The sequence below is a fragment of the Populus alba genome, chromosome 11 (genome assembly GCF_005239225.2).
Source record: "Populus alba chromosome 11, ASM523922v2, whole genome shotgun sequence".
In the NCBI taxonomy this organism is placed as follows: Eukaryota; Viridiplantae; Streptophyta; class Magnoliopsida; order Malpighiales; family Salicaceae; genus Populus; species Populus alba.
In genome coordinates this window covers 722,340-748,218 of record NC_133294.1, presented here as the reverse complement: position 1 = coordinate 748,218, position 25,879 = coordinate 722,340, and the positions used below count along the sequence as shown (strand labels likewise).

At 35.0% G+C, this 25,879-nt stretch overlaps 2 protein-coding genes and 1 long non-coding RNA gene across 3 annotated transcripts in view; all 3 read left to right on the top strand.

The window, feature by feature from the left end:
* LOC118045263 (uncharacterized) overlaps positions 1-25,879 on the top strand; it is a 91,881-nt gene that overhangs the window by 18,469 nt on the left and 47,533 nt on the right. The gene's annotated exons all lie outside the window — the stretch shown is intronic.
* Positions 6,640-11,513, top strand: LOC118045264 (uncharacterized). The gene is made up of 6 exons (XM_035053848.1): positions 6,640-6,888; positions 8,169-8,712; positions 8,803-8,952; positions 9,104-9,253; positions 9,833-10,374; positions 10,715-11,513. Exons 1-6 carry the CDS (start codon positions 6,640-6,642, stop codon positions 11,384-11,386), a joined length of 2,307 nt encoding a protein of 768 aa, XP_034909739.1. The 3' UTR covers positions 11,387-11,513.
* Positions 15,305-16,088, top strand: LOC140956060 (uncharacterized). Its single transcript, XR_012171101.1, has 2 exons — positions 15,305-15,503; positions 15,854-16,088. It is a non-coding gene; the product is annotated as an uncharacterized lncRNA (long non-coding RNA).

Sequence of the window (25,879 nt, the reverse complement as noted above, 5' to 3'; positions counted from 1 at the left end):
TAGAAATCTAAGGAGATTCCATGTTGCTTTGAAAGCTCATTTTTCCTTAGTATTTCAAGAGTTTTGCGACTCGTAAATCGCAAGGAGGGACAAAATTTGAATTTTGAAATGTCCTCGATTATAATCAAGGCTTCTTTCAAAGATGCGTGCGGATTTATTACTCCCAATAATATTTTGGATATTCATCCTTTAAGGGTTTCTTTATCCAAACATTAGCTGGTGAATAATAGATGAATTTACTCCCAATAATATTTTTGGATATTCATCCTTTAAGGATTTCTTTATCCAAACATTAGCGATGAATAATAGATGAATCTCCCTCCCAAAATAAAATTTTAATAGTTTTTGGAATATTGGGCCAATACCTTTGGAGTTTTTACAAACATGTTGTAAAATCCAGAAATGCAAAGAAATAATTTGTGTTTAAGAAATCTATGCGAAAACACATTTTCAAAACTTTTCAATATTTTTTTTTATATAAAAAGAACATTCAAAACATGTTAGAGTATTGGTCGTATGCATGAAAACAAAACATTTTTTTTTTATAAACATTTTTTTTTGTTAACGAAAACCGGGTATTTTAATACCGGGATTTGTATCTTTACAATATAAAAAATACAACCCAATATCCTGCAAAAATTGGTAGAAAAAGATGCGAGAAAATCAACATTTTTTTTTTTAAAATTGATTTTTGAATTTTTTTTATTTTTATTTTTAAATAATCTTATAATACACACACACACACACCTATATATATATAATTCATGTCCTGCGTGAACAGGTAGGACGTGAATTATATTTCACGCCCTACTGTTCATGCAACAGTAGGTAAGGAGGAAGAAGAAGAAAAGGAGGAAGGGAAAAGGAAGGAGGAGAAAAGGAAGAGGGGCTTACTTGGCCGAAGGGGTTGTGGGCTGCTGTGATGAGGTGGTTCGGCTGGTGGTTGCAGCGGTGGAGTTGGAGGAAGACGGCGTCGGTTTCCTGTTGCAAGAGGAAGAAAGAAGAAGAAGAAAAATCTGCAGAATTTGGGCGAAAATGCTGGTTTTTTGGCTGACTTTGGACCCGAATTCTCTCCCCCCTCTTATCATCAATTCGACTCTATTTATAGGCTGTGGAAGAGGGCAATCTTGTATATGTTATGGAAAAATTGCAACCCTTTTGATTCAGTTGGGAAAGCATCTCAACCGTTTCGCTCAAAGTGTTGCACCTCGAGCTGCCAAATTTGGCAGCTCAAGGCTGCGAACTGCCCGAGGTGGCCACTTTGAGCCCACTCAACGGAGCCGTTTCTAACATTTCCCGACCCGACCGGACCATTCTCCGGGATAAAGGGGTTGCATGTGAACATGTTGGTGTAAGGTTTTGTCGGATTTGGAGGCCACACGAGCCGGAAAACACGCCTGGAAAGCAGCCACTCAGGCAGCTTTTTGAGGAAGAAAGTGAACAGTAAATTAAGGCATCTTTTCCAAATTGGTCCCTGGTTTCGGATTTTCTTCAATTAAGTCCCTAATTGGTGCTCTTAAACTTCAATATTTATGCAATTAAGCCCCTGATTTGACTTAATAAATTCCTAAAATCATAATTTGGCCCCAGAACTTTAATTTCTTCTAATTAAAGCCCAAATTTGACTTAAAAATCAATTTTTTCTTGCAATCAAATCCTTTAAAAGTCCAATTAAGTCCATAAACATCCAAATTTGGGCTTCTCCTCAAAATTCAAAATTTCCTTCTCATAGGGCTCTCAATCCTTCAAAGAAAATACTGTAAAAAATCCAATCTTTGTATCTTTAACTTCCTTGACCAATTTTCTAACCATTTTCTGAGTGCTTCTGCCTTCCGTTATTTTTCTAGCCTCTTTGGCTATTTATTTTATTTATTTTTGTGGGGACCCAAAAATGGGTTTTACAACACATTAAAACAAATCAACATATTTTTATTATATCTTATAAAAGAAATAAATAAACCTTTAGCTTTACTATATTCTCGTCATATGTTTCACTTTATAACTGAACAAGCAAAGCACATATACTAATTTACTTTTTTTTTTTTTTACAAGGACCATTCTTTGAATGATTGTATAAAATAGGGTTCTCAAACGGTTTAATTAAGAAAATGTAGTTAATTAGTGTTGTAACCCAATTTTTGATTCATTAAGATTTTTCTTGAACGTTATTTTATTTATATTATATTATTCATAAAAATTCAAAAAAAAAAATAAGAAAAAAAAAAAGTTTAAAATTCAACATATCTTTTTCTCGAGTCAACCACATCTTTCCATAAAAACCGATTTCATTGGGTCAATACAGGTCAAACCATAACATGTCGACTAGGGTAAAAAATGAGTTTTCATGACGTTTCTCGGGTCAAAACCGTTATTTTCAGTCAAAACCGTCATTTTTCATATAAAATCGATTTCATTGGGTCAATACTGGGTCAAACCATGTTGACCAGGATAAAAAATGAGTTTTTCATGACGTTTTGGGGTCAAAACTGTTATTTTCAGTCAAAATGTCATTTTTCATAAAAATCGATTTCATTGGGTCAATACGGGTCAAACCATGTTGACCAGGATAAAAAATGAGTTTTCATGATGTTTTGGGTCAAAACCGTCATTTTCGGTCAAAACCGTCATTTTTCATAATTAACACTGATTTCACCAGGGTCAAACCATGTCGACCACGGTAAAAAATGAGTTTTCATGATGTTTTGGGTTAAAACTGTCATTTTCGGTCAAAACCATCATTTTTCATAAAAACCGATTTCACCGGGTCAATACAGGTCAAACCATGTCGACCAGGGTAAAAAATGAGTTTTCATGACGTTTCGGGTCAAAACCGTCATTTTCGGTCAAAACCGTCATTTTTCATAAAAATCGATTTCACTGAGTCAATACGGGTCAAACCATGTCGATCAGGATAAAAAATGAGTTTTCATGAGGATTCGGGTCAAAACCGTCATTTTCGGTTCAAAAACTCGGTTCACCGGTTTGATACCCATCAAATGTTTTTTTTTTTCTTTTGTATTCCAATACCCATTTTTGGTAATTAAAATATTTTTTTTAGCGGTTAAAATGAGTTTTTTTTAATATGATTTAAGCTTTTTTTAGGTTTACCCATATAAAATATTATTATTATATATTATAAAGACAAATTAATAATATAGAAATTTTATTTATAATAGATAGATTAGTTACGACGATGCATTTTTTTTTCTTTTGAAATACATGTGTTGTCCCCTGCAGCAGAGGGAGAAGAAGGAGAAAAGAAAAGAAAATAGAAGATTAGATTACTATTTGAATATTGTTTTTAGTTTTTCTTCACGAGAGTAAGATATTGTTTTTTTATTATTTTTTTTTTGAAAAAATATCAAAATATCATAGCCATTAGATCTAATAGTGTTAGTTGTGGACTTTTTGATTTAATAAAATACAATAGAACTTTACCACACTAGATTAAAACTCAAAATCCATCTCAGCATTTGAAAATAATCTGCCCTTTAATCCCGTCGTGCCACGTTCTGTTTGCCTAGTATAATGATCTTTATAGTTTCTTACCTAGAAATACAAAATGAATATATATCTTACTTCATCATGATAAATTTTTCCTTTTAATTAAAAGAAATGGGTGCATAATATGTTTTAGCTAATTATTATCTTAACTCAAAAATTTTAAAATTGTTACTGTATGATTTGATATCAACTTTTAAATATTTCGTATTATCAGCACCCATCTTACCTTTCTATTTCTTTTCAAATAATTTAAATAATATATTGATCTCTCTTAAAATCCACCTTTTCTTCTGATGATCTCCTCCTTTAGAGGGAAATTTGTTAATGGCTGAATTAATCGTTTTCAGAGGTAGGATATATATTATTACTCTGCTTTTTATAGCTTAAAAACTTGATTGATTGATCACTATATAAAATAAATATATTAAGATTAGATTGTAGGTCAGATTTTTTTTAGTTCATTATATATTGAAAAAATGTATTGCATTTGTTAAACCATAATATCGCAGTGCTTGAAATCGAGATTCACATTCTTGCTTCTAAAATAGGCAAGCAAAAAGAAGAAAGTAAATTATTACTGGTTTCCCCTTTTTGCTTTTGGAAGAGTCCTACTTTAATTGTTCTCGTACATAAACTACAATTATTACACTACAACTTTAAAGTAGGATTATAAAGCAAAAGGAAAAGGGAAAACAAAGAAATAATTTACTTTCTTCTTTTTTTGATTTGTTTATTTTAAAAGCACGAAGGTGAATCTCGATTTCAAGCTGCAATGTTATGGTTTAACAAATGGAATACATTTTTTTACACTGAACTAAGAAAACTTTTCTAGGAACATAAATCTATCTAATTATATTTATTTCTGTAATGATCAATTAATCAAGTTCTTAATGTATAAAAAAAAACAAAGTAATAATATTTCTTCTGAAATTGGGTTAATTCAACTATTAATGTTGAACAAAATATCAAAAGAAGGAGCTCATCGGCAAGAATTAAACTGAAAAGGAAAAGTGTATTTTAGATGATCAATATTATACCAAGTATTATTTAATTATTTAAAAATAAACAAAAAGGTAAGATAGGTTAAGATAGTATTGTAATGTTAGACAGTTGATTTAAATTATTATTATTTTTGAAAAAGTCACCCAAAAATTTAAACAATTAAAATTTTTAAATTAAAATAATTATTTGATATTATAAATATTTGACCAAGTAGTAAGAAAAACTGAATCTTATAAATCATATTATTCTTAGAGCCTCTTACATGTGGTGAAATCATATTTTATATTAAAAAATACAAAGATATAAACAAATATAAAAGATGTTGAATGGATTACATATTATAAACTTTACAAATTGTTTGAAATCCTAGAAATTGAATTAAAATTTCAAGGGTTATTATTTTTTTTGTATTGTAGAATTTTTTTAGAGTCTCTTAGTAATTCCGAATACAGAAATATTATTCTAAAAACACCACTCTTGATGCAATTCATGTTCCTTTCTTGCTAACATGCATTTTGCTAGCTATCCACCTCATCTAACATATTAATTTCCATGAATTTTCATCTGAATTCAACTTTAGGACATGTAAGTTGCTCAAACAATAATAAAATGGGATTCTTTAGTTGTTTTCATTGTAAAAACAAAAAGGTTTCCTTGTCGACTTTTCTTTTAGGTTGAACATAATACAACATCTGAAACACATCTGGTGGATTACGCTTTGATACCATAATAGAAAACACAACACAATATATACATTTATACTAATATGTAAAAACAATGCTACAATGAGTTTATCTTAATATATGTTGTGACCGTACATTTGGACTAATGTAAATTAATGTGGACATAACTTAATACATGAGAAAACTAACTAAGGCAGCCGTCAAGTACTGGGCTGAATGGACCTGCCGTTGTTAGCCTCTCCAACATGTCTCTTTTACAAGGACAAGGACTTGACATATAATTTTTTTTTTAGTTTAACGTGGGTGTCCGGGCCAGCTTGCGTGCACCTCAACTAATCTCACGGGTCTTGAAGTTAACGACCATGTAAGCTTCCAGTGGCTATCATATGAGCAACTTCAGGGCTCGAACCTGAGACCACAGAGGGAGCAAACCTCTTAGTCCCAAGTTTTTACCATTGGGTTACCACCTAAATGGTTGACTTGACATATAGTTGAAGCTTCCCAATATGTCACTTTTACAAGGACAAGGACTTGACAAATAGTTGACGTTTATTCTATCAATTTTATTTTATTCTTATAAGAATAATAAATAAGAATTCACCTTATTATATGTTCTTATAATTAATAGTTCCATTCTATATACCAAACAAGCATAACCCAGATACTAATTTACTGTTATTTTTAACAAGGAACAGTTCTTTATAGGGTTCTCAAACGGCTTAATTAAGAAAAACTGGAAGCTAGTTTGTTTCTTTGTAGTCATCTCTCTGGAAACAAGTTTTCTTGTTGTCTTTAATTTTACCAAGAGCTAGCTATAGCAGCATTCCAATCATTTTGTTAAATTATGAATACACCTAAAGAAGATTTTAGAGATCAATTCAAGAAAACACTACAAACTATAATTTAGTACCAAGTTAAGTTAGGAAAGTTAGAGAGAAATCAAACAAACACCAGGAATATTCTTGAAATGAAAGAATGCTTGTCCACAATTCAAAGAACTTTTGGAATTTTCTAGTGTATTAGCTAAGATTTCATCAAGTTCTATGGCTGGAAAGATTGTTTCATTTAGATTGGTTAAGAAGGCTATAAATAGCCATGCAACCATCACTAGTAAGGTAAACTAAAAAAACTATGCTAAGCTTAAAACCTTTGTCCTAAAAACTATCCTCCTTGTATTATATTTCCTATCAACAAAGATTTTGCTTTGTATATCCTTCAAGCATTTCCAAATTATACAAACTTAAAAATCTTAACTATAAACTACTTTCATTTCAACCCCTAATCACTAAAATCTCCTAACTACCATCATCCTCTAACAGTGGTCAGAGCCCAATTGATCGTAAAGGCGGCATTAGAGTTCTTTATGGCCACCATAAAATTCATTCACAATCTATCTTTGTGTCACTTCCTATTTTTGATGGTGGAAAACTATGATTTGTGGGAAAAAAAAATGGAAACACTCTTCAGGTCTCAAAATCTTTGGGACATTGTTAAGAATGGATTTGAGGAGCGAGAAAATATCTCTACTCTAGAAGAAGCACAACGGAAGGAGTTAGAGGTGAAAAAGCAGAAGGATGCTAGTGCCCTTTATTTGATTCAACAATCACTGGCCAATACAATTTTTCCTAGGATTACTAAAGCTTCAACTGCACACCGAGCATGGGATATGTTGCAAGAGGAGTTTCGCGGTGATTCTGAGGTATGCACCATTAGACTCCAAATACCACGAAGAGAGTTGGAAAATATTAAAATGAAAGATTTTGAGATTGTTAAAGATTATCATGGAAGAATTAAAGTAGTTGTAAATCAAATGAGATCTATAGGAGAAAATATTATTGATCAAAGGGTTGTTGAAAAATTTCCAATCAATCTTACAAGAAAATGACTCTATAGTTACTAGTATAGAACAATAAAAAGATTTAACAATCTTGTCAGTAGCTGAACTAATAGGTTCTTTAGAAGCACATAAGAAAAGACTCAGTACTACGAAGAAGACTCTATTAAGAGTGCTTTTCAGTCTAAGCTTAATGTAAGGTCTCATAAATCTAGATATAATAGCGAAAATTAATGGATCTACAACGATATTATATAATAATAAGTCAGTCATTTCTATGATAAAATTCTTGTATTCCATAACAGGACAAGCACATATCAATCAATTTCACTTTTTATAAAAAGCAGTTGGCTATAAAGAAATCAATTTTGAATATTGCATGCAAGACTAAAAAACAATTAGTAGATATCTTCATAAAAGCCCTTTCATGAGTTAAGTTTGAGGCACTACAAGATCAAGTTAGAGTATCAGTGAAGTATATTAAGGAGGAGTATTAAATTATTAATGCACTTAAAGAAGATTCCAGAGGTCAATTCTAGAAAATAATATAAACTACAAGTTTGTGCAAAGTTAAATTAGGAAAGTTCTAGAGAAATCAAACGAATACTAGAAATGTTAAGAATTCTCATCCACAATTCAAAGAACTCTAGAATTGTCTAGTGAATTGGTTAAGATTCTTGCAAGTTCTATTGGTGGAAAGTTTGTCTAAATTGTTCCATTTAGGTTGGTTATGAGGGCTATAAATAGCCATGCAACCATCACTTGTAAGGTAAGGCAAAAATTATGCTAAGCTTAAAACCTCTTTTTAAAAATTCTTCTGTAGTTAACAATAGAGAGTATTGTTAAGATTGTACATTAACAATAGTTACTTATGTAGAGAGCAAATATGGATTATGTTACTTATGTTAAGATTGTAAGATTAACATTAATAATAGAGAGTATTGTTAAGATTGTACATTAACAATAGTTACTTATGTAGAGAGCAAATATGGGTTATATGTTACTTATGTTAAGATTGTAAGATTAGCATTAACAATAGAGAGTATTGTTAAGATTGTACATTACTTATGTTACATTAACATTAACAATAGTTACTTATGTTAAGATTGTACATTAACAATAGTTACTTACATAATCTTATGTAGAGAGCAATTATGGATTCTGATGAGATGATACAGGAGAGACCTTATAAAGCAGCCATGAATGGAAAATGGCAACACATGATTGACTACTATAAGGAAAATACCGAGTATTTGTTCTCTCCAGTTACGAGCTCTTTGGATACTGTACTTCATCTAGCTGTGCAAAGCAACGAAGTGCAAGCACTTGAAGATCTACTTGAAATCGTGAAGGAAAGAGAATTACCTTCAACTGAGAAAGATTTTCTCAAGAAAAAAAACAAATTTGGAAATACGGCTCTTCACGAGGCAACCATCTATGGGAATTATGAGGCTGTAAGATTCTTGGTAGAATGTTGTCCAGACCTAATTGCCATTCCTAACGAGTACGGTGAAACCCCACTGTTTACAGCAGCTGGATTTGGTGAGGCAGAAATAGTGGAGCTTTTGATCCGTTCCAAACCAGAACAATGCGTGGATGATGATGATGATGGCCTCCTATTTCCAATTCACCGCCAGCGGAAAGATGGCCTGTCCATCCTTGGCGCTGCTATCATAGGGCAACACTTTGGTAACAATTTCTCTCTTTGTAGAATTCTCAAATTTAAAATGTGTGTGTATCATATGTATAATTTTTGAATTTCTAATTTCATGAATGCAGACACAGCTTTACTTTTGCTAAAACTGGATGAATCGCTCCACAGCTTGAAGGACAAAAAAGGCATAACTGCTCTTCAACTTCTAGCCCACATGCCATCTGCTTTTGAGAGTGGATTTCCCATGGGCATATTTGAAAGACTCATATATTGTTGTATGCCTACTCCAAACACACTATTAGACCTTACAATAGTGGCTCCATATATATACATGCTACATATATATACATGCATGCATATATATATATATGTGTGTGTGTGTGGACATCTATATGTCTATGATTTGACCTCTAAATTATTTCGCAGGTCTTCCTGTTCGCCGCAAGGTAGAATTCCAAGTAGAAACTAGTGGCCAGGCACGGAAGGGTACTGTGGGAGATGTTGAGAGCGGTTTGGGTAGCAGCTCGGAGAGGAAACCAAGAGGCGGCCTACTCAACTATTTTAAGGTCCCTAAAGGTATAATTGGACACAATTGAGACCTGTTCTTTTGGTTTCAAGGCTAGGTGGTATTATTGAGCAACCTTTCTATAACGAGATTAGATATATTTCTGGAGGGTACAATGAAACACATTTCATTCATGTCCAAATTAAGGAATCATAACTGATCATTGAATTTGATGCCATTTATTGAATTGGATAATTGACTCTTATTATATGAGATTTTTTATTCTGGTCATTGAATTTGATAATTTATTTTTTATATATTACTCATACTATTTTTATATATCATTGTCATTTAAGAATATGGATTGATGAAATGATTTATTTACATGCATAAGACACAAAGAGGTTGAGCCTTTTCCTACAAAATTCAACTTTCTGTGACTTTGATGATTTGATATATATATATATATAGACACACACACACACACACTGTAATGACTTTGATCCAGTTCTTTATTATTATTATTATTATTATTATTATTATACTTTAGTTCATCCTTCTACTATCATTGTTAATGTTTCTTTCTATTTCATAAAAATGGCTAGCTCTCATCCATGTTTAATTTCATTCGCTTTCGCATGAACATGAAGTACGATGTTGGCCAGCAAGGCTAGAAGTATTCTGGAACCAGAAAAGAAAGCATGTATTAGCTTTGAGACTCGCCGAAAAACTAATAGAGAAAGAAAAGTGGAATATAGTCAAAATAGACCAAAATGAAGAGGAAGAAAAAGAGCAGGGAATGGGTGGGGAAAAAAATAAAAAGGGAGAAATAGAAATAACAGAACCTCCTGTAACGAGCTCATCATTAACTAGCAATAAGCAGATCTCATTGTTTGTTGCAACGATAAATGGAATAGAAGAGATTGTGTGGGAGATAATAAATAAATATCCCCACGCTGTTGATCAGCTCAATAAGAAGGGTCAGAGCATTTTGGGTGTGGCCGTCATGCATCGCCAGAAAAAGATCTTCAATCTTGTGAAACAACTGAAAGTACCGATGGCTAGACTGCATCGAGTTATTGATAAGAAGAAGAACACATTGTTGCACCATGTTGCAGATATGGAGCATTACAGAGGAGGAACCAGGCCTGGGCCTGCACTTGAACTTCAGGAGGAGTTGCAATGGTTTGAGGTGAGACCTTTTCATCCCTTTGTCTTTACCTCCGGATAAAATTTATTCATGGACTTGGTATAGTGTATTAGAGTACCAAACGTATAAAAACATTTGTTTCAATCAAATTACCCAATCCAGTTAAGGTCATAGAAAAACCGTTAAACTGAAAAAAATCGATTTTAATGCTAACGAAACGTAGACATGTCAACTAATTAAGACAACAGGCTGATCTAGTTCTCCTTGTCACCCGAACCAATTACTTAAATATTATTAAAAATTATACGCAATTAAATAATACGTTGTTTTATTTACAAACTCCATTTATATAACAATCATATTTATCTCCCGATTACTCCAGCAAGTGCAAAAGGTAATTCCTCCTCATTATGTCACGCTTCGGAACAAAGAACGCAAGACTGCAGAGGAGCTCTTCAAAGAGAGTCACAAGGACCAACTGAAAAATGCACAAACATGGATAAAGGAAACGACTCAGTCTTGTTCCACAGTGGCTGCACTTGTTGCTACTGTTGTCTTTGCTGCTGCCTATACTGTGCCCGGAGGTTCTGATAAGAATGGCACGCCCAACTTCATCAACTCTCCCTATTTTCTGCTTTTCACTGTCTCGGATGTTCTTTCCTTAGCAAGCTCCTTGACTTCGCTTGTGGTATTTCTGTCTTTGTTGACCTCTCCATTTGAGCTACAAGAATTTCACATCTCTCTTCCTCGAAAACTTCTTGTTGGCTTCACCTTCCTCTTCTTTGCTGTGATAACGACAATGCTATCTTTTGGGGCCACAATCTTGATACTCATTCAGTCAGAGAAAAAATTGACAACATTACTCCTTTCCATGGCTGCATTCCTTCCAGTCTTAATATTTGCAATAATGCAATTTCGTCTGTACGTCTCATTTATGGGCTCTACATTCAACATTCTCAAGAAAACCAGGAAAGCTCGAGCACCGTTTCGTGTCCCTTGCCTACGGTGGGGGAAAATGCTCGGTCTTAAGAACGAGGAAAAACGCTCGACTTGATTACTATTGGAGACTAAAGTGGCATAGCGGTTTTTCCTTTTTATAGTTGGTTTGAACCTCTACCATTAATCACTATATATGGAGTGTTACAGAATGTTTGGTTGTTCAATTTCATGATATTTATGAAGTTGTGCTCTCATAGTTTCATGTTAAAAAATAATATAAATTATATTTTAAAATTTTATTTAACAATTTAAGTTATTATATTGAGATAATTATTTGATATGATATCAGACCCTTGATTATCAAGCGATCATGAAAATTTTACTATCCTTATTTATTTGATAAAAATTAAATATATAATAATATGAGTTTTACAAGTTTTAAATTTAAATTTTTTTTTTATTTAAGGGAGTGTGTTTATAGAATAATATAAGTCATATCTTACAATTTTATTTAATAATTTAAATTATTGGATTGAGATGGTTTTTTTAATATAAATTAATATATTTTATATATAGAATAATATGTGTTATATATAGAGTGTAATAGGTTGGTATTTAACTTAACGAAGTTAAGACTAAAATGTTGCTTCAATCGGTTGCTTGTAGTAAAATTGGGTGTTAAGTTTATGGTTATTATTATTAACTTTATTATTATTATTAAAATTGGGTGCTGGAACCTTGGGGACGAGATGGTGGCGAAGGTGTTCTGGCTAGCCAAAGCTACTTTCTTCTCCTCTGGGTTTTTTTTTTTTTTGCTTCTCTTCTGGTCTTGCTTTTCTTTGCTTGGTTTCTTTTTGCTTTTCTTATTCTCTCTGTCTCTGTTTGTGTCCGTCTCTGTTTCCTTTGTTTTTGGGTGGTTGGGTGATCTGTTGTTTAGGAGACAACAGACATTCCTTTGCTGGAGTCCTGGAAGAAAGCCCAGAAATCTTTCTTCGTTTATTTTGGGTTCTCTTTATCTCTCTGTTCTTGATCTTCTTCTTTGGTTTTTTTCTCCTTCCATGTCTCTCTCTGTTTTCGTTCACTTTCTCTGTATTCGTTCTTCGATTGTATCTGTCTTCTTTCCCTTTCTCTCTCTCTGTCCTCCTGTTCGTTCTGTTCCCCTGTGTTCTGTCCTCTCTGTGTTTGCTTCGTTCCCCCTGCTCGTTCTCTCTTCCCCCTCCTGCTTGTTGCCTTTTTCTTGTAGGCGAGACTCGAGAGGGATCGTGGGCAGCTGAGACGTGACCCACGATTTGCTGTAGTTTCCGCTGAATCGGTGGGACGAAGGAGATGAATTGTTTGTTTTGAAACGGCGCCGTTTTCACCTGAAATGCAGATTTCCAATTTGCCCCTAAACGTCTGACATTTAGCAATTGGGTCCTCACGGAAATCTTTTTTTTTTTAATTTTACCCTGGATCAATTGCAATTGAACCCCTCTATTTCGAAGCCATTTACCAAACAGTCATTGGTTTCCAATTTAATCAATTAAGCTTCATTGGCTCTTCAACTTTTAATTCTTTCAAAATTACCCCTAGAAAAATCAATTAATCACCCTATGGTATCACTACCTATGCACTTTGGTTCTTGGACTTTAATTTCTTGCATTTTCAAACCAAATCAGCCCCAAACTTTTGTATTTTATCAATTAAGCCCTTGATTGCATTAATTAAATAAATTAAAGTTTAATTAAAAGTCTTCAACTTTTAACCCTTTTAAAATTACCTTTGGAAAAATCAATTAACCCCCTTATGGTATCATTACCTATGCACTTTGGTCCTTGGACTTTAATTTCTTGCATTTTCGAACCAAATAAGCCCCAAACTTTGGTATTTATTCAATTAAGCCCTTGATTGCATTAATTAAATAAATCAAATTTTCATGAAGTCCATAAACTTATTAATTCTTCTAATTTTTGACTAAATTGACTCCCAAATTTATAATTTCATTCTTATTATCTTAACTCAATTCCCAAATTATTTTTTATTCATTTATTTTTATTTTTATTTATTATATATATATATTATTTATTTATTAAAAAATTAAAAAATTAGGTTATGATAATAACAAGTTTTCAACCAATAAAGCTACAGGTTAAATGAAACCTAAATTCCAAAAAGAAGCACACACTTGGTGTGTTGAATATTTTCTACACCTACTCTCTGCATCTACATGGAAGCATGGCACATACCAGACAGCTCTAAGATCTAACCTGTTGTTGCTGAGCCGTTGTAACTGTACCTTTCCCTATCTTTGATACTCTGTTTCCAGAAAACCTTCTCTGTTTCTTGGAAATTAAAATTCAAGAAATGGCCACCATCCATCCACTGGATCAATTTCTAGAATTACGTGCATATGTTAAGTGGGTTTCAATTTATTTTGAATAAAAAGGACACTAGAGTATGGGAGGCAGACTCACAAGGAAGGTTCAATTGATTTGGATGTTGCTTCAGAATAGAGTCTGCACTCGGGAGTTTCTTCTCCACAGGAATCTGATAGACACCGGTCAAAGTAATTGTTCATCTTTTCTTGCATTGTTCATCATTTGGATGAAGTTCACAAAATGGTTAGACTACAGCTGGTGACCGGGATATTCCAACGAAAAGCAATTATTTTGCTTTCGCATGACATTTTTGTTGAAACTTAAACTCAATCCATAAGGTCAAGGAAGGCAACCATCATTTGCAGCTACTAGCTGCCACCAGCCGCAGCCGCCAGCCACCTTCACACTTGAAGGTTGAATTTTCTTGTTTTGAATTCGTGTATAAATAGAGTGCCTAGCTTATGTTATTTGTGTGGAGAGAATAGAGAGAAACATTAGAAAGAAAGAGAGGGTGTGTATTGTAAGCTTTTATTGTATTTGTAAGCTTGTGTTTTTTTGTAATAAAACTTTGTGTTTTATCCCCTCTGAGTGTTTCAAAGCCACCACCAGTGGTTTCTCACACCAACAATTGATATCAGAGCCCCGTTCGTCAGAAAACAAAAGAGTTTTGGGATATACCCGAATTTTCAAAGTTGTCAAAAAAACAAGTTTTGATCATTCCACAGTGGAGAGCTCCTCCATACGAGCTCACTGGTGTAAAGAACAGCCTGATCGGAGTCCGAGGTGAGCTACACGCGTCGCCCGAAGATTCTGCCCAGATTGCCCACACGCAGACCACGCGCCCAGAGGTTTAAGACAACTAAGCCACACGCGCACCATATTTGAGTTGCGCCGAGCCGTTCACGTCGAGTCCTAGCAGAGTCCAGTCGAGCCGTCCTACGCGCCGAGCCAAGCAGCGTTCCAGTCGCAGTGTGCCGAGAGAATATTCCCAGAATATTCCCGGTTCCCCTTAGCGAACCGCCCACCATACAGAATTGGTTTTTTGACCGGTTCACTCATTTTCTGACCTGATTTCAACAAAGTCAGACTGGTTTCCTACTATTTGGACCATTCCGGATCGATCTACAGTGTCTGTTTGGCCAAATTCGGCTCCCAAAGAGGTGATATGGTCATTCAAAGAGCAAAATGACTATAGAAGGTACACATACACTCATCCCGAAGCTGACCAAAGACAACTATTATAGTTGGTGCATCAGAATGAAGGCATTCCTTGGTTCACAAGAGTGTTTAGATATTGTACAACATGGTTATGATGAACTAGAGTCCAAAGAAGCAGAAGATGCTTTACAAGAGGCACACAAGCAAGCCCTGAAAGCATAGTTTTTAAACCCGGACCGGCCCGGTGGGTCGACTTGGGACCTGGCCGACCCGGGCATGGAACCGGTCCGGGTGGAGGCCAAAACCCGTTTGGGAATCGGCCCGGCCAAACCCGGTTGACCCGGTGGGTCGACCCGGGACCCGGTCCACCCGGCCAAACCCGGGTGAGACCCGGCCACTTTTTTTTTACTCTCCCTGTCATTAAACGAAGCCGTTTAATGACTCTAAAAACTTCCAAGCACCCAGTGAACAAAAAGCGTCTACTATGTTACACTCTCCCTCCGCAGACAACTAAAACTTTTGACTCTTTTCTCACTCTCTCTCTCACATATTTTTCTCCTTTACAAACGTATCAATTCACGACTCTCGCTTCTCTCTCTCTCTCTTTCTCTACATGTACATACGCTGCAATTAGCGGCAGGGTTAATCGCGCTGGTTGCAATGGAGCTCTCAAGCAGGACGATGAAGCTTTTTCTGCTTTCGATTTTTCTATTACAGGCGAGGATTTTTTTTTTTAATTTTTTCCCCCTCACATTCTCTTGATTTTCCCCTTCTTCTTAAACGTTTCCGTTCGAAGAAGATTCTGTTTTTTTTTTTTTTTTTTTTAATTTCAGAGTTTGATTTTTGTTTTATAAGGGTTTCATTCTTTTCCTCTGCTTTTTTTGAGAAAATTATAATTACTATAATTTGTTTGAATTTTTTTTTGCTTTTAATTTTCACATTACGTGTCCTCATAGTGTGTGTGAGGACTAACATTTTTGCTGAGTCTCCAGTTTCTAAGAACTTAAGGACTGAATTGCACTTTTTGACGAGTTTTGGTACTGAGTTTGAAATTTATGAATATGCAGGTGTTTTATGCAGTATCTATAGTCAGCGCGGAGAGGTCTAATGCACGGTCGCTTAAGACACGAAATGCAGTATCAGGGTGAGATTTTTTTCTTTCCTTTTTTTTTTTTAATTTTCTTGTAATTAAAATAAAATAGCTTGGATTTTCTCGAATTGACATAAATATTTTAGAATTTATGTTGTTGGAATTTATGTGGTTTGATGTTTTGTTATAAATATTTTATAATTTATATTTGATTTGTATTTTGGATATTGAATTAAATTTATGTTGTTGGTTTATAATTTAAATTTAGTTTAAGTAAGTGTTGTATTGTAATTAGTTATGTGTTTTATTTTTATATAGGTTTTTTTGGGTTGACCCGGGTTAACCCGGGTCAACTCACCTGACCCGTAACCCAGAAGGTCGACCGGGTCAATGACCGGGTCGGGTTTCAAAACTATGCCTGAAAGTCAACAAAAAGAAGGACAACAAAGCAAAGACCATCATCTACCAAGGCCTTGATGAAGATACATTCGAGATCATAGCTTCCGCTGAAACATCAAAATAAATATGGGAGGCTTTCCAACAAAAATACAATTTTTGACCATTTTATTTTTAATATTTATTATTATTTATTTACTAAAAAGGATTAAAAAAAAATGATGATGAAAAAATAATAATGATGAAAAAACAAGTAAAATGAAATAAATGAAGAATGAATTAAAATTTGGGTTAAGGGCAACATGATTGGAAGTTTAAAGATTTAATTAAATTTTTGAATTAATTTAATTAATCCAATTAAGGGTTTAATTGGAGAATTAATAAGTTTTGAGACTTAATTAAGCTTGGAATTAATTTAATTAATCCAATTAAGCGTTTAATTGGAGAATTAATAAGTTTTTAGACTTAATTGAGCTTGGAATTGATTTAATGAATCAAATTAAGGGTTTAGTTGGAGAATTGATAAGTTTTTAGACTTAATTGGACTTTGGATTTAATTGAATTAATGAAATCAGGGACTTAATTGAAGAAATAGCAATGTTTGGGGTTAATTGAGGGCACGATTGCAACAAATTAAAATCTAAGGACCAATGTGTAAATGGCGCTGAGATGCAGGGGTGCAATTACAATTTACCCAAGGACTGTACTGTAAAAATTCAAATGTCGAGGATCAAAACGCAAATTGCCATCAGCACTGTTCATCTTCTTCACCCGAAAACAAGAAGAAAACGCATGCCTTTATTGCATTAAAATCCATGCAACCGCATGGCATTCTCTGGTTATAAAAACCAGAGAAGGAGAACCGGCACAGGGGGGAACAAAAGGCAGAGAGAAGGACTGAAAAGGACACGAAAAAACCTAGGAGAGGGGAGAAGAAAAGAAAAAGAACCAGACTTTGTTTCCTCTGTTTCTTCTCAAGGAAACAGAGGAGGTAAAAAAAGCAACGAACAAGGGGGGCAGAAAAACTGGAGCAGTGATGACAAAACCGGGGGGCTGAGAAGAGAGAAACAGAGAAAAAAAAAGGAGCCACGGACTGTGGAAAAGAAAGAACGCAGGGGGGAAGACGCAGGAAGAGAAGAAAGCAGAGGAGACAGAACCAAGAGTGGCAAGGAACCACAGGACCGGGGGAACTAAAGGAAAAGAAAAGGAGTAGACATTCGTCCCCTCGTTTCTTCTCAAAGAAACAGAGGAGACGAACGAACAAGGGGGCTGGGGAAAAGAAAAAAAAGGAGACAGGGAATCAGTTTCAACCATCTCTTCACCATCTTCAGCAACTCTTCAGCCTCCAGGAACCCAGTCAGGAGAAGAACCCCCATCGAGACTAGACAGAGAAAGAAGAAGCAGGCCGAGAGAGAATAGTGAGGGGTTCTGGACAATAGAGCAAAGAAAAAAAAAAACAAGCCGAAACAGAGAAACAGGAGGGAAATAAAACGTGAGAGACAAGCAGATGGAGCAAGAGAAAAATTGAAAGCAGGAGCGTCTCCCTCAGCATTCTCGCGCGAATTATCTGGAATTGAACCAGGTAAGTCTTTTGCTTTGTTCTCCTTGCTTTTCGTTAATTAATTATCACCTTCTGTTTTTAAAATTAGCTGCTCATGCACGCGTGATTTGGTTAACGCGTGCTTCATGTGGCCCAGCCGGGTCACTGGCTTGGGCCAGTGACCAGGCTGGGCCGGCTGGGTCCAGCCCAGTCCAGTCCCCATGGGCTGAGCTGGGCCCAGCCCTAAAAAAAAAAAGTAGAAAAAAAATATGTATCATGAATAAAAATAATGTAAATTTATTGGTTTATTCACTGACGCCAGAGTCAGGAATAAAAATACCGGTTTAAATTTATATTATTTTTATTCGTTGTATTTTATTTTATTTAGCTAGAAAAATAAAAAAATATATGCATGCAAAAAAATAAATTTTTATTTATTTATTTATTCACGGATGCTAGAGTAGGGAATAAAAAAAATATTGATCTAATTTAATTTTCGAAGCTACGAATTTTTACCAAAGCCATAGTTGGAATTATTCGAGCTCGAATATTCACTGGCGCCAGAGTCAGGAATATTTAAATAAATCATCATAGCATAAACTAATAAACATTTAGCAATTTAAGACAAAACCAGCAATGCAGTTTGCCTTAGGCAGAACGTTTAAGGGGTGATAATATCTTTCCTTTTACGTAACCAATCCCAAACCATAGAATCTCTGTTGACCAGTTAGGGTTTCTAGTGACCATCATACTAGGTGGCGACTCCTCAAACAAGACCTTTTTCCTAAAAGAACAAGAAACCAGAAATCAGTTCTTTTTTTCCATAATCGAGAATCATAATTTTTAGGGCCGTCACGATGTCGGGTGCGACAGCTTCCGCTGAAACATCAAAATACATATGGGAGGCTCTCCAACAAAAATACAAAGGTGCTGACATAATCAAGAAGATTCGTCTTCAATCTTTGCGAGGAGAATTTGAATTATTACAAAAGCAGTCCTCAGAATCTATTTCTGATTATCACACAAGAATTATGGTGATAGTCAATCAGATGAGGAGAAATGGAGGAGCCATAATTAATTCTCGAATTACTGAGAAAATTTTGAGATCCCTAGATTCAAAATTTGATTTTGTTGTTGTCGCCATTGAAGAGTCCAAGGAAGTGGACAAGTTGACAGTTGATGAGCTTATGAGTTCTTTGCAAGCTCATGAGCAGAAGATTGTAAAGCGAAATGGAGATAAGGCCATTGAGCATGCCTTACAAGAAAAGCTGTCTCTCAAGGACAGATATGAGCAAGGGGAGACTTCAACAAGTGGATATACCACTCAAGCAGGAAGTCAACAATCCAGAGGAGGATTTCAGAGATTCCAAGGAAGAGGATCTTGGAATACAAGCTTCAGAGAAAGAGGTGGTAGAAACATCACCAGAGGAGGTCGAGGACAACAGGCATTCACTCCTAGAGGAAAAGGAGGCGGTTACAATAACCATGACAAGAGGAATATCCAATGTTATAGTTGCAATCAATTTGGGCACTATAGCACTGAATGCCGAAGGAAAGCTCCGTTAGAGATACGTGAGCAAGCCAACTATGCAGAGAAGGATGACAGAGGAGCAGCTGCATTACTTGTCCAACAAGGACTTGGTGAGAAACAGGAGGATATATGGTATCTAGATACTGGAGCAAGCAATCACATGTGTGGCTATCGAGAGTTATTTGGTGATCTAGATGAGACCAAGCAAGGTCTAGTTACTTTTGGAGATACCTCAAAGGTTCCATTCAAAGGTAAAGGCAGCATCCCAATCAAGTTGAAGAACGGCGATTCCAGCTACATCGTCGATGTGTATTATGTCCCAGCCATAAAGCAGAACCTGATCAGCTTAGGTCAACTTTTGAAGAGAGGATATACTTTTTACTCGAAGAATTGTCATCTGACAATTAGAGACAAAAATTGGAGATTAATTGCCTATGTGAAAATGTCCAAGAATAGGATGTTTCCTTTGAACATCCAGTATGATGCAACAAGGTGTTTGAGTGCCATCACCAACAGTGAATAATGGCTTTGGCATATGAGGCTTGGACATCTGAATTTCATAAGTCTGAAGATGCTAGCAAGCAAGAAGATGGTCAAAGGTTTGCCTCACATTGATCATCTAGATGAAGTCTGTGAGAGTTGTGTCCTCAGCAAACATCACAAATCCAGTTTTGTCAAAGAAGTCAACTGGAAAGCAAAGAGGCCACTGGAGTTAGTGCACACAGATGTATGTGGCCCAATAACGCCTATGTTGACTAGACAAAATAGGTACTTCCTCATTTTTATTGATGATTTTAGCAGAAAGACGTGGATATACTTTCTGAAGAGGAAGTCAGAAGTATTCAATTGTTTTTAAGATTTTTAAGCAATTATGGAGAAGCAAAGTGGCTATACGATCAGAACCGTAAGATCTGATCAAGGTGGAGAATATACAGCAAATGACTTTGAAGCCTTTTGTACACAACAAGGCATTAGACATCAGACAACACCAGCTTATACACCACAGCTGAATGGTGTAGCTGAGAGGAAGAATCGCATGATTCTTGACATGGCAAGAAGTCTGCTCAAAGCAAAGAAGTTGCCCAAGCAATACTGGGCTGAAGCTGTATCATGTGTAGTGTATCTACTGAATCGCTGCCCAACCAGAAGTTTGCAAGGTGTCATTCCAGAAGAAGCATGGAGTGGTCACAAACCAAGTGTTACTCATCTACGAGTCTTTGGTTGTGTGGCATATGCAAAGATTCCAGATGCAAGAAGGACAAAGCTTGATGATAAAAGCGAGAAATGCATCTTTGTCGGATATGGTGAAAGAAGGATGGGATACAAGCTGTATAATCCCATCATGAAGAAAGCAATTATGAGTAGAGATGTTATCTTTGAAGAAGATAAATCTTGGGAATGGAATGATGATCAAGAAGCAGTGAAATGGATTAACACTGATTTGATCCTTGAAGGTGAAGAAGAACCAACAATACTTGTAGAAGAACCGATTGTACGAGTAGTTGAACCACAAAGTCCGGTACACAAATTCCCTGTATTCAATAGGAGGAACACACCATAAGCATCATCATCAACACCACCATCAACATCCTCATTAGAAGGACTAAGAAGGATGAGAAACCTTGAAGAGCTGTACAATGCCTCTCAAGTCATGGAAGATACAACTTTGTTTTGTTTCTTTGCAGATAGTGACCCATTAAGCTTCAATGAAGCTGTCACAGAAGAGAAATGGATTAAAGCAATGGATGAAGAAATACATGCCATTGAGAAGAATGATACCTGGAAGCTGACTTATTTACCAGAAAAGAAGAAAGGAATAGGTGTCAAATGGGTCTACAAGACGAAAAAGAATGCAAAAGGAGAAGTGCAAAGATACAAAGCCAGATTAGTGGCTAAAGGCTACAAACAGAGAGAAGGCATTGACTATGGAGAAGTATTTGCTCCAGTAGCCCGGCTAGAGACAATCAGACTGATAATCTCACTAGCTGCACAACATAGATGGAAGATCTATCAACTCGATGTGAAGTCAGCATTTCTGAATGGCTTCATAGAAGAAGAGATCTATGTTGAACAATCACTTGGATACATTGAAGCTGAAAATGAAGGCAAAGTATACAAGTTGAAGAAAGCTCTCTACGGTTTGAAGCAAGCTCCGCGTGCTTGGAATACCAGAATTGACAGGTATTTTCAAGATAATGGATTTAAAAAATGTCCATATGAACACGCAATATATGTGAAGAAAGAAGTAGATGGCAGCATCTTATTTGCGTGCCTATATGTTGATGATTTGATATTCACCGGCAACAATCCTACCATGTTTGAAGACTTCAAACGAAGCATGGTACAAGAGTTTGAGATGACAGACATTAGGTTAATGTCACATTTTCTTGGCTTGGAAGTAACGCAGAAAGAATAAGGGATTTTTGTATCCCAAAGCGATTACGCCAAAGATATTCTTGAAAGGTTCAAAATGAAAAGCTGCAATCCGGTATCAACTCCAGTTGAGAATGGAGTGGAATTGAGGAAGAGTAAGGTTGGAAATGTTGATCCAACTTACTTCAAAAGCTTAGTAGGAAGCTTGAGGTACTTGACATGTACCAGACTGGATATACTCTACGGAGTCGGACTTATCAGCAGATACATGGAGACATCAGACCAGTCTCACTTGAATGCAGCCAAGAGAATTCTTCGCTACATCAAAGGCACAATGAATGAAGGTATGTTTTATACCTCAAGTAAAGACTTTAATCTTGTAGGCTACTCGGATAGTGTTTGGGGTAGAGATTTGGATGAAAGGAAAAGCACAACATGGTTTGTCTTTTTCATGGGAGACACATCTTTCACATGGTCATCCAAGAAGCAATCGATTGTAACGTTATCAAGCTGTGAAGCTGAATATGTTGCTGCCAACTCAGCCGTATGCCATTCAATATGGTTAAGGAATATGCTGAAGTTTTTGGGATTTCCTCAAGAAAATCCTACGGAGATTTATATTGATAATTGATCAGCAATCGCATTGGCAAAGAATCTAGTGTATCATGAAAGGAGCAAACATATTGATACACGTCATCACTTTATCCGGGAACATGTGAAGAATGAAGAAGTCCAACTGATATCTTGCAACACAAATGATCAAGTTGCAGACATCTTCACAAAGCCTTTGAAGAGAGAAGTATTTATCATATTAAAGTTCATGCTTGGCATGATATCTCTCAATTGAGTTTAAAGAGGAGATTTGTTGAAACTTAAACTCAGTCTAGAAGGTCAAGGAAGGCAACCACCACTTGCAGCCACCAGCCACCTGGCGCAGCCGCCAGCCGCCTTCACACCATCAGCCGCCAGCTGCCTTCACACTTGAAGGTTGAATTTTCTTGTTTTGAATTCGTGTATAAATAGAGTGCCCAGCTTATGTTATTTGTGTGGAGAGAATAGAGAGAAACATTAGAGAGAAAGAGAGGGTGTGTATTGTAAGCTTTTGTTGTATTTGTAAGCTTGTGTTTTTTTGTAATAAAACTTCGTGTTTTATCCCCTCTGAGTGTTTCAAAGCCACCACCTATGGTTTCTCACACCAACAATTTTATGGGGCATTTGGACATCAAGAAATAAACTAATTTTTGAAAACAAAAAACCGATTGGAATGCAGTGTTTACAGTACTAATCCTTCATCACCGAGCACTATTGTTGCACACTGTGGACAATAATTTCTCATATACAGGGATGGATCTTTACAGAAGTCCGATAGAAATATCTGATGCTGGACAAATTAACAACTGCTGAATATCTTTTGGGTTAATTGTTTTATATATGAGTTTTCCATTTCTCTCTATGTAAGGACTATGTTTTATTTATAAAATTTCGATTATTATAAAAAAAGAAAAATCTGCAGATGTAGGCTAGCTAAAAATAAAGTTCTTGTATACAAAAATATTAAAAATAAATCCTTCACCACCTAGCACTATTGTTGCACACTGTGGACAATAATTTCTCATATACAGGGATGGATCTTTACAGAAGTCCGATAGAATCTGATGCTGGACAAACAACTGCTGAATATTGCTCTCTAATTATAACATGGATCCTCATTCTATTAAACGTAGACCAAAATAGTGTAGCAATTTTCGGACAAGCTGATAGAAATAGCACTCTTTCCATTTTAAACCAATCATTTGTTTATTAGATTCACAATTTACCCCTTTATCATTTGCACGTCAATTATTTCAACTTGAAATCTTCAATTTTTAAATGAGATTCATTTAATAATTTTAAAATAACTCTTAATACTTGAAACCTATTTGAATTTAAAAATTTATGCTATATTATAATTGATTTTATCAATTTAATAAAAACCAATGAGGATAATAAGATTAGAACCCATGACATATTAATTTCTTTGCTATTAAAAATTAAATATACTATAAAAAAATAATCTCAACTCCAAAAATTAAACTCGCCTAAGAAATAGTTTTAAGAACATAAGATAACAAAGAATTTATAGTATTCTGGTCAATCAGAAATATAGAAGAGAGCTGCAATATTATTCCCGACCTGCCTTGTTCAAGAATGTAGTTATAACGGGATGTTGATAAAATAGTAATTATATTAATAATAAGATGATGTTTAGAAGTGGTAGTTATGGTATCGTGGTGTGATGATGACAATAATTATAATAATATTATTGAATGTTATAGTTTAGTATTGTGAAAATATAATTTTTTCACGAGATTAAAATATTTTTCGACACTATTAAGAGAATAACCGAAGATGGCTAAAGTGGAGAAAAGAATACTTCCATTTTGTTGCGAAACATAATTTACCACTCTAAACGGAAAAAGGGAAGATTGGACTAGCAAGGACTGCCTGAGAATCATTTTTACCCTCTTGCTGCTTGGACTGTGGCATCTATTTCGGACGAGACAACACTGTCGATTTAGTGCTTCCATTTTTATTTATGCATGGGTTTGATTTTCTCGCCGGAGCGTTTAACGGAGGACATCCTCTCCATCCTAAACATGTTAGCAAAAAGAAAAAGGAAGGAAAGATGGAAAACCCAGCATAAAAACAGGAGTCAAAGACAAGTAATTATGTTTATGGTAGGGCAAAATGAAAGGTGGATTCTAGCACCCATGGCGCCACAAAATAGGTGGAGGAAAGGAAGGAGAGAGGCCGTGGGGGAGAAGACACCCATTTATGCTGGACCACATGCCTTTGCTTTGCCCTGCACTCCAGTGTAAAAGAAGTCACATGGATGGAGCTTCATTTTTGTTCTTTTCAATGTAGATGGTATCTAAAGATACATTGCTCTTTATATATATATATATATATATATATATATATATATATATATATAAAGATTTTACTAACTTACTGAACTAAGAAAAAGAATTCCGACATAAGTCTAATCTTAATATATTTATTTTTTATAGTGATCAATCAAACAAGTTCTTAAGCTACAAAAAGCAGAGTAATTTTTAAATTACTATTAAGAAAATATCCCTATAAAGGAGGAGCTCATCCGAGCATGAAGTCACCGAAAAGAAAAGGTGCATTTTAAGAGATCAATACAAAGTATTATTTAATTATTTAAAAAGAAATAGAAAAGTAAGATGTGTGTTGATAGTTTTTTAAAAGTTGATATAAATTAATATATATAAAAACTTAAGTTTTTTAGTTTAGATAATGGTTAGCTATAGAAAATAAGTTTTGCACCCAACCTTTTTTTAATTAAAAATATTTTATCATAATGCAGGAATATTTATATTCATTTTGTATTTCCAGGTCAGAAACTACAGATCACATCCGTTTTCATTATAATTAAATGTCTTGAAAAATCTGAAACAAATAGTTTATTGGTGGGGACTTTCATGGTTCATAACTCATTTATTGGATGATTTGTTTCATTAGTGGAAAGGATTGATCAAAGGAAAGTTCAAACGAAAGGTATGGCAAGGATTATAATTTGGCATTGTAGACACAATTTTGTGCACCTGAAATTAAACAAGCACACGTGTACAAATATATGATTTTATTAAATATATGAATGGGTACAATCTCTATGTAATATATTCTATCAAAAGAATATGGCAATCCTCTGGTTCTTCCCTTGGATTTGATGTATGGTGACTTGATTTATTTGAGTAATCAAGCCAAGATTTGTGCTTTACAAGAACGCGAATTTGGGTGTGTATTGCGAAGCGAGATGTTGTGATTTGATGCTTTGAAGAGTACCTTGATTTGTCTTCAAAGTGTTGTTGAAGAACTCTTATGGGGCGTTTTGGCTTGATCCAACAGAGCTTCATTCTTGTTAAACTTCAAGCGTAGATGAAGGAGGCTTGAGAACTCTTTGAGAGAGAGCTTCCTTGCTTGAAGAGAGAGAGAGAGAGAGTCTTGAAGAAAATTTGTATCTCCTGGGATCCAATCCGTTTAGGTTGAGGCCTCTATTTATAGAGATCTGTAGGGGCTCTCAAGTCCTTTTCCAACGCCACATGGCATAATTTTATTGGTTGGTCTTTATTGACGAAATCTTGCATTTATGACAA